At 42.1% G+C, this 10295-nt stretch overlaps 1 protein-coding gene across 1 annotated transcript in view; it reads right to left on the minus strand.

Annotated features, from left to right (window-relative positions):
* Positions 1–8682, minus strand: part of ABCA12 (ATP binding cassette subfamily A member 12) — a 292157-nt gene extending 283475 nt beyond the window's left edge. Inside the window, exon 1 of the mRNA XM_040357483.1 lies at positions 8362–8682. Within this exon, the coding sequence (XP_040213417.1) occupies positions 8362–8430 (69 nt within the window). The 5' untranslated portion in view covers positions 8431–8682. The remainder of the gene's footprint in view (positions 1–8361) is intronic.
* Positions 8683–10295: the final 1613 nt, after the last annotated feature.

Genomic DNA, 10295 nt, shown 5'->3' on the forward strand with positions numbered 1-10295 from the left:
ATATTGCAAGGACCAGACATTACGTTAAAGCCGCAAGCAGTCTTAAATTACTTTTTTCTTATAGTAATCTCATTTTGTGCAGGGACAGTTCTAAACATGTGCCACTTCACAGGCATACTATAGACACCCAGCAGGTACAATATTTAAAGGAATTTTTCTTTTCTTTTTTTTTATTATTTAAGCATCATTAAAATCACTGCTCCTGAGGAGCAGTGATTTTAATGATGCTTAAATAAAAAAAAAAAAAAAATCCTTTAAATATTGTACCTGCTGGGTGTCTATAGTATGCCTGTGAAAACGTCTTTGAGAACCCGAGTCTTGCCCGAGGAAACATGTATCAATGGAAAAAAAAGTTTAAAAACTGTCATTTTTTCAGGAGTCCTTAAAAAAAACAACCGTTTTTAAAACTTTTTTTCCATTGATAGTGACATGTTCCCTGGGGCAAGACCCAGGTTCTCAAAGACGTTTTCACGGGCATACTATGTACACCCAGCAGGTACAATATTTAAAGGAATTTCTATTTTATTTGTAATTTAGGCATCATTAAAATCACTGCTCCTGAAAAAACGACAGTTTTTAAAACTTTTTTTTCATTAATACATGTTCCCTGGGGCAAGACCCGGGTTCTCAAAGATGTTTTACGACAATAACTAGCATATTAGGCTTTAAAATTAGCACTTTTGAATTCGAACGTTCGAGTCCCATAGACGTCGATGGGGTTCTAAATGTTCACGCGAGCGGTCGGTCCGTTCGAAGGTTCTGGTGCGAACCGAACGGGAGGGTGTTCGGCTCATCCCTACTCAGAAGCATTGAACTTAATTTTTCTCGGCTCGTCGTAGTGTTGTACGTCACCGCGTTCTTGACGGTCTGAATTTTGTGTGACCGTGTGTATGCGACACAAGTTTGAGCCAACATTCCGTCGTAAAAAAATCCAAGTTTTTTTGGTCAGAATTTCCGATCATGTGTATGCGGCATTAGTTCACCATTGGAACATGTTACATACTACACCAGTTTTTTAGGGTGTAACATGTTCCAGCACTTCACGACCACCACCCCCTGTGACCCCCCCCCCTACACACACATGATAGTGGGTGGAGGTTCTTCTGTTCTTCTCCCCCACAGTCACATTTTAAATTGACTTTGCCACAGTGATCTGTGAATGAATAAACTACAAGTCCCATCATTGAACCACTACTATAAGAATTCAGAGATCTTTCATAACTTAGTTATAGTGCTTAAAAAGAGATCCGTAAAGAATGCTTTAAGTCACGAAATATTTATTTATAGCCTTTATGTAACTGAACACACATCCACCGGTTATGCCAATTTCTTTTTTTTCTTTTTTTTTTTTAATACCGGATCCTGGGCAGCATTTTTATTAAAATGCAACACGATCCTAATCCCTTTACAATCATGGGACACACTTCAAATGCCTCTTCTAACAAATATAAATATCTGAATATATTTGTTTTTTTTTGTCTGATATTATATTACTACTGTATTATCAGAACATAGCATCCAAGTATCAGATGATCAGGAAAAGTGAATATACCAAAGTTAAATGTACACAGAATGCCATATACTGTATATCAAACAATATTAGCAAATTATATATTTTTTTAATTATTATTATAAATCAAACTCGTTTGGATTGATTCAGTAAATATGCAAAAATCAAGGATGAACTGGAAAGTGTAGTAACCCATGGCAACTTATCAAAAATTATTCTTTGACTAAGAAATCTGAATATTTGCTATGGTTTAAAGTGTAGGTAGAGCCAACCTTTTTTTTTTTTTATAAAGTAGGGCTAAAATCAATTTGTTTTTACAAACAGCTACATAAAATTAGAGGAAATCTGCAGACATCTCTAGAACCTCATTAAGGCTCCATTCACACCTAGGCGTATTGTCGCCTGTAGCGCAACGCTATTGGAGCCTGCAATACGCTGGAGGGGTGATTTAACATTGTCGGCTATGGAGATGGTTCACATCTCCACGCCGAAACGCCGTACGCCTGAAGCTCAAAACAAGTCCCGGACCTTTTTTTCCGGCGGCTTTCGGCGTTCGGCATAGCCGACAATGTTGATCACCCCTCCGGCGTATATTAAGCTTAAAAAACGCTGCGTTTTGTCGCAGCAAATCGCGGGACAAAACGCTGCAATTTGTCGCGGCAAATCGCGGTAACATACGCCGCGTTCAGGTGTGAATGCAGCCTAAATCCTGCATTTTGGGGCTAATTGTGACTTTCTGTGGGTAACTTAACAGGGTTTCTATGAACAGCCATGGTGGGAAGCCTTATTTGAAAGCAACAGGAGGCTGACAGTGCCTGCAGCATTCGCACGTAATCAGACAAATTGGTTGCATCCAGAGCCAAAGATCCATAGGTACCGTAATTGCTGCATGTCCAATCATATATGAACATCCGAGATTGACTGTGGTTGCTGTCAGCCTCTCCTTGCATTATATGGGGCTTTCTGTCTGCTGCTTGTCTCAGAAACACTGGAAATTGTAAGTAGTCCCTAAATGCGCTTGTGAATGAGGTCTAAAATGTTCCATTTGCTCCCTCTTTCTCAATAACAATATCCACCAGTATAAAAAGTGGTGAATCTCTTCAATGGCGACAGAGACAGCAATAAAATCTTAACAAAGGCCTTTCCCTTCTCTTTCTAAAATTAAAACAACGTGCCTAGAAATACACTTTAATGCATCTTATGCTTCATCATTGTGCTGTGTACTGTTGTACTTAACAGGTTGGTCCGTATGCCTTTCTCTCAGGCTCTCTCTCTCTATAGTTCTATATACTGTACACATATGAAAGTGTAAGGCAGGCCATGCATGGTTCAAATCTCGGCCAGTGAAGCAGGAATCAGCCAAGATTCGAACCGTGTATGGGCAGGCTGAATGTACCAAGTTGATCGATTGATCATTTTTGGTATAACCAGCATGCCGGGTTTATCTATGTTTATTGCTAGCGGCTGCTATAGTCATTAGCGAAAATCGCTGTCTTCTCCTGGTGTGGATGGTGTCCCCCCTCCGGGAGAAGACAATGACCTGGCAGGAGGGATTCCTGCATCAACACTGTCTGTGTTGATGGGGGAATCTAGCAAATTTCTTTCCTGCAACCCGTGGTTGCAGGAAATAAATTCGCTCTATGTATGGTTTGCCTAAGTGCACAAAAGTTGCACTTACACTTTTTGGTGATTGTCCATACGTTCATTTTGATTCCTCCATTTACTACTTTTGTGGTTTTACAAAATTGTGTATTACTTTCTTTTAATTCAGGGTAATTTTCAAGGCTAGGAAACAAGTTTGAAGGGTTGGAGTGGTATATGAAATTAGATGCACTATGATGTAATGTTGATAAGGTGTGTTACCTAATTAAACTTTTTATCTAAAGCAGGGGTCCTCAAACTTTTTAAACAGGGGGCCAGTTCACGGCCCCCCAGACTGTTGGGGGGCCGGACTATAGCTTGAAAAAATATAAACAAATTCCCCCTCCCATCGAAGACTCCTCTCCATCACAGGCTCCTCACTATCACAGATGCCTCTCCATTACAGAGCCCCCCATCATAGACTCATCTCCATCACAGACTCCTCTCCATCACAGATCCCCCCATCACAGACTTCTCTCCATGAAAGACCCCACCCCATCCAAGATGCCTCCCCATCACAAAGCCCCCCTTCGCTTTGAATCTTTCAGATTATACCTCCTATTGGACAAGTGTACATTTTGGATAGGCGGCTTGGTCGGTTATAGTTAAAGATATAGTTTCCTTCATATTTTTTTAGGGCTGTCTATGGCTTAGGGCAAGTCACAGTGCTATTTGTGTGTTAAGTACAAGAAAAACAACATTCAACAGGCACTGAAGAATAGTATGGAATTTTGTTTATAATATTGTTTTTAGAAACTCATATAACTACACAAACAGGATTGCTTTACAGGGTGTATATACTACTGACTACATACAGCTAGATATAGGTAGAAAAGACAAAAGACAGAACATTCCATAGCTGAACTCACCAACCAATCGGCTGACCAACCAAATTAACCTGTCCAACAGTCTTTGCGTTAAAAACTTTAAAAACAGGATTTTCCACATCTTGCTAGCTGCAAGGTTTATTATTTATAACCAGAACAGAAACCAAAGAGAGACACACCGCTCCAGGCAATTTTTAGGTGCAAGGCAGATGACGTGTGCAGACCTTCGGCTCACCACCGTCAAACACGAATAAGACAAAGAAGTTGACGAGTTTCACAAGCGATAGCTTGCTTGCTTGTGAAGAAGCAAGTTATCGCTTGTGAAACGCGTCAACTGCTTTTCCTGTGTTTGACAAAATTCATGACAATAAAGATTACATTACATTACAGCAAATTTGGAGTTCCAGTTTGCGATCACTTCTTTGTCTTATTCACTATCAGCAAACACTGGAAATGCCTGAAGCTGTGACATCACCCAGGGGCTTCAATGGCCTACCTATTGTTGGTCATCCTTCCCCTCCCCTGCAGCAGCGCTGACTAACATATTGGAGCAGGATAATGTGACCAGACCAGAGCCGCCTACTAGTAAAGTATACAGAGCTTTCCTATACAGGTTAGTTAGCATAGGTGTTAGGAGAGGGGGGCAGGTGTTAGGAGAGGGGGCAGGTGTTAGGATGGGGTCAGTTTTAGGAGTAGTTAGGATGAAGCTGGAATTCTACTTCATGTGAAAAATATTATCTTGTCCAGGTCACACAATATATAAAACACTGTTAACGAGTTTTAAAAACACCCAGAAGATTTTATCACAATTAACAATACAGTATGCACAATTTAATTAAAGCAGGCCTTGCACTAATAAAGCCCCATACACAATATCGTACAAAAAATACCGCTTTCAAAGCGATCGTACTATAATCTGATTGTTAGTACACAGCTGTCGTTTTTTTTCCGAAGGGACAAACACCAATTTTTTTGTACGATAGCAGATCGGACGATTTTTGTTTCACCACTTCAGCACCGGAAGAATTGACCTCCGTCCTGACCAGACCATTTTTTGAGATACAGCACTGCATTACTTTAACTGACAATTGCACAGTCGTGCGATGTTGTACCCAAACACAATTTTTGTCTTTCCCCCCCCCCCCCCCCACAAATTGAGCTTTCTTTTGGTGGTATTTGATCACCTCTGCGGTTTTTATTTTTTGCACTGTAAACAAAAGAGTGACAATTTTGAAAAAAGACAATAAATCAGTTTAGGCCAAAATGTATTCTACATATTTTTGGTAAAAAAAAAAAAAATCGCAATAAGTGTATATTGAGTGGTTTGCGCAAAAGTTATAGCATCTACAAAATAGGGGATAGATTTATGGCATTTTTTTTTTTTATCTTTTTACTAGTAATGGTGGTGATCAGTGATTTTTATCGGGACTGCGACATTGCAGTGGACAGATCGGACACTTTTGACCCTTTTTTGGGACCACTGACATTTATACAGCGTCCAGAGTTAAAAATAGCCACTGATTGCTGTATAAATGTCACTGGCAGGAATGGGGCTAACACTAGGGGGCGATCAAGGGGTTAAATGTGTGTTCCCTAGGTGTGTTCTAACTGTGAGGGGATTGGACTGACTGGGGGAGAAGACATATCATTGTTTCTACTTAGTAGGAACAGATGATCTGTTTCTCCTCCCCTGCCAGGACAGGGATTTGTGTGTGTACACACACAAATCCCCCTTCCTGTTCTCTTGCCTGCAACCGTGGGTGGCCTGCGGGGATCGCGCCCGCTGGCCATGTGCATCGGGTCTCCTGCCGTGCATGCCTGCCATGGCTCTTAAAGGAGCCGCAGTCTATATACACAGCGATTCACACAGCAGAGACATTCTGCCGCTGTATATATGCAGGAGCCGGCCAGGAAGCGGTTAATCAGTACAGTTTACGCCCAAAAATACAATACAAATACATTACATCACTCCAAATTTTTCTTCTGTCGTATGAGAATTTTCATACTTTATTAACCTATACGTTTTCAATATGGAGACTAGCATTACTACATCAGGCCTCCCCCTCCTAAAATCACTGCATTAACAAGGTGACATAACACCTCTAGGAAAAAGGAAAAAAGTAGTGGGTAGCACTCTCACCTAGCAGAAAACTGATTTGAACCCCAACCACAGCACTACCTGCCTGGAGTTTGCATGATCTACCTGTGCCTGTGTGGGTTTCCTCCATGTACTCTAGTTTCCTTCCACACTCCAAAGACATGCTGGTAGGCTAATTGGCTTCTTTCTAAAAAAATTGGGCCTAGTATATGAATGTCAGTTAGGGACCTTAGATTGTAAGTTACTTGATGGTAGGGACTGATGTGAATGCACACTGTATATGTAAATTGGCAATGCTATATAAGTACCTTAAATCATTTATTTATTAGGTCGTTTAATAAAATTTATTTTAAACAATAGAAAAAGCATTCCATAAAACAAAGACTAATCAAATCACAAAGGGCACAGTACAGGGGTGGAGGCAGAAGAGAACAGTACAGGGGTCAGGAGGGCAGAATACTGGGATCAGGAGGGCACAATACAGGGGGGGGTCAGGAGGGCAGAATACTGGGATCAGGAGGGTACAGTCAGGCCCGTTGTGACAGGACAGGCAAACCAAGCAACTGCTTGGGGCCCCGTGCTTGCCTGGGGCCCCTCCCTCTCAACTTGCTCGCTGCACCAGAGAAGGAAGGTGGATGTTGGAATCAAGAACCAAGAAGCCATCTTCAGCAGCGGCCTAACCCCCTCCCCCCCCCCGCTTCTCATCTTGAATTAACCCCCCCAGGAGCACCCCTGCTTGAATAAACTCAGCAGCAACCCCCCCCCTTCTCAACTTGAAAACAAATGTCAATGTCCATTTTGCTTGGGGCCCCCAAATTCCTTCAAATGGCCCTGGGTACAGTACATGGGGGGTCAGGATGGCAGAATACTGGAATCAGGAGGGCACAGTACAGGGGGGTCAAGAGGGCAGAATACTGGGATCTGGAGGGCACAGTAATGTTTCCAGAATGCTTCTCAGGACACGGTCCTCCTAGGACAGCTTAGTAAAAAGCGTGATGGGCCCTGCAAATCCTGGGACAGTTGGCAAGTATGATATAATGCAAGACTATCACAGTACAGTACAGGGGGGTCAGGAGGGCATAGTACAGGGGGGGGTCAGGAGGGCAGAATACTGGGATCAGGAGGGCACAGTACAGCTTCCAGGATGCTGCTCAGGACACGGTCCTCCTGTGACAGCTTAGTAAAAAGCGTGACGGGCCCTGCAAATCCTGGGACTGTTGGCAAGTATGATATAATGCAAGACCAGGGCTTTTTTTCAGGGGGAACTTGGGGGAACTCAGTTCCACCACCTCTGGCTCAGACCCTTTGGTGCCTGCTCATCACAATCACTTGTAAACACAGAAGTCTGGTTTCTGTGTTTATAAGTGACAGCTTTGTAACCCCCTGAACTTTGCACTCTGTATGTAATGCAATTCTGGTATTTAATGCCCCTTTAAGACCCTTCTACTGTTTGTTAAATCTGAACGGGTCGTGGTTGAGTTCCTGCACCTATTTTCTGAGAAATAAAGCTCTGTGCAAGACTATCACAGTACAGTACAGGGGGGTCAGGAGGGCACAGTACAGGGGGGGGGGTCAGGAGGGCAGAATACTGGAATCAGGAGGGCACAGTACAGGGGGGTCAGGAGGGCAGAATACTGGAATCAGGAGGGCACAGTACAGGGGGGTCAGGAGGGCAGAATACTGGGATGAGGAGGGCATAATACTGGGATCGAGAGGGCACAGTACAGTTTCCAGGATGCTGCTCAGGAAACAACCATCCTGGGACAGCTTAGTAAAAAGCGTGACTGGCTCTGCAAATCCTGGGATAGTTGGCAAGTATGATATAATGCAAGACTATCATGGGGCCCCCCTGCACCTGGGGCCCTGGGCATTGCCCAGGGGTGCCCATGCATTAAGACAGCCCTGGGATGGATTGACAAACTACTGGAAACATGATTAGAAAATGACATTTTTAATAAGTCGTCTTTCAATCTTATTGATTGCCATGCCAGACAAGTCAACAAGTTACTGTACAGACCCATATAAGTGATTGGGAACACTGCTGAGGCTGAGATTTAAGTGTTTCTATAAATCGTAACCTGAAGTACTTTTAACAGCTACATTAAGTTTAAGCTCTGAATAAAGCACAGGGCATCAAGATTAATTCACCAACATCAGGAAATAATGATCCAATGGAAGATGATGTATCGTCACTTCACTGACTTCCTAACTTAATGTACAGCATGCCCAGAATAATGTCACAGTTTCTTTAAATTCATTATAAATGAACAAAAAGGTTCACTTACCGGCTGCCTGTAGATGCTTAGCCAATTTTTCCATAATAGCACCTTAAGTTGATGGAAAAATGAAGCCATTATTTCCCAGGTTAATGTCCCAAAAAGTGCCCTAAAAAAATAAATAGAATCTAAAACAAATTAGAATACAAAAGTCTAGTTTCAGCTCCTCATTCTGTGAGTTCTCCTGACAGGAATTAGCTAGAAAGCATGTCTTGTCATTCTGGATTGAAGCTATCTCTGGGGCCCCATTAAGCGCTTGTTTGAGGAAGGGAGATTTTGTTGCTAGACAGCCCAGCTTGTCTCTGGATTTGCCTTCGGTGAAAGGAGAGATGCTACTGATTCACTGTTTAGCCTTAAAAACACACCTTGACGTCTCCCCTCCCCTCTCTTCTACAACACACCTTGGTTCCTTTCAGTCACACATGTCACAATGAAGAATGAGATAAGCCGTGTTTATGACAAGCTATGTGTGTGGGAGAGGATTTTTTTTTCTTTTTATTGCAAATTACATTTGAAAAAAAATCAAATAAAATATCAAAACTGTTGGTGACAATAAATTAAAGTAGAACTAAAACGTTTTAAAATGTAAATAAAGTAAGGGAGGGTTATAATCCCCCGTCATTGTTTTTTCTTTTACCATCTGTGTCCAATTGCAGAGATTTCCCTTCACTTCCTGTCTCATAGCCAAACAGGAAGTGAGAGGGGAATTCCTTGGGGACCCCCAGGTCACCAGAACTAGGGCCCCCATTCAAAGATTTCCCCTCTATTACTCTTCTGGGGACAACTCAAAATGTTAGATTTTTTTTTTGGAACTCAAAACCAAAAATGTATTATAATATTGCAGCATACCAATCCTTAGATGTGGTGGCTGCATTTGTATTCTTTGTTCCCTCAGTTTTCACCTTGTGATTTGGTCAGTAACATACTCCTTGTATTGCAGTGCCCCCACTCTAGATGCGTCGCTTTAACAGACAATTGCGGGGTCGTGCGACGTGGCTCCCAAACAAAATTGGCGTCCTTTTTTCCCCACAAATAGAGCTTTCTTTTGGTGGTATTTGATCACCTCTGCGGTTTTTATTTTTTGCGCTATAAACAAAAATAGAGCGACAATTTTGAAAAAAATACAATATTTTTTACTTTTTGCTATAATAAATATCCCCCAAAAATATATAAAAAAATATATAAAAAAAACATTTTTTTTCCTCAGTTTAGGCAATAAGCGTTAATCAGTTGGTTTGCGCAAAATTTATAGCGTTTACAAAATAGGGGATAGTTTTATTGCATTTTCATTAATTCGTTTTTTGGCGGCGATCAGCGATTTTTTTTGTGATTGTGACATTATGGCGGACACTTCGGACAATTTTGACACATTTTTGGGACCATTGTTATTTTCACAGCAACAAATGCATTTAAAATGCATTGTTTACTGTGAAAATGGAATTGAAGTTTGTGAGTTAACCACAGGGGGCGCTGATGGGGTTATGTGTGACCTCATGTGTGTTTACAACTGTAGGGGGGTGTGGCTGTAGGTGTGACATCATCGATTGTGTATCTCTATAAAAGGGATCACACGATCGATGCCGCCGCCACAGTGAAGAACGGGGAAGCTGTGTTTACACACAGCTCTCCCCGTTCTTCAGCTCCGGGGACCGCGACCCACGGCTGGGTACTAGCACAGGACGTACCTGTACGTGCATGTGCCCAGCCATGCCATTCTGCCGACGTAAATATGCAGGAGGCGGTCCTTAAGTGGTTAAGCTAGTGCATTGTTGGTTCACTTACCTTTTCCTTCAATTTCCCTTCTAAAAGTTTTTTTTTTCTTTGTTTTCTTTGTCTGAATTTCTCACTTCCTGTTCCTCCTCAGTAAGCTGTTCTGGCTGACTAACCCCCAGTCAGATGATGGTGGAAAGCTTACTGAGGAGAAACAGGAAGTGAGAAATTCA

Source organism: Rana temporaria, chromosome 6 (genome assembly GCF_905171775.1).
Source record: "Rana temporaria chromosome 6, aRanTem1.1, whole genome shotgun sequence".
NCBI classification, from domain to species: Eukaryota; Metazoa; Chordata; class Amphibia; order Anura; family Ranidae; genus Rana; species Rana temporaria.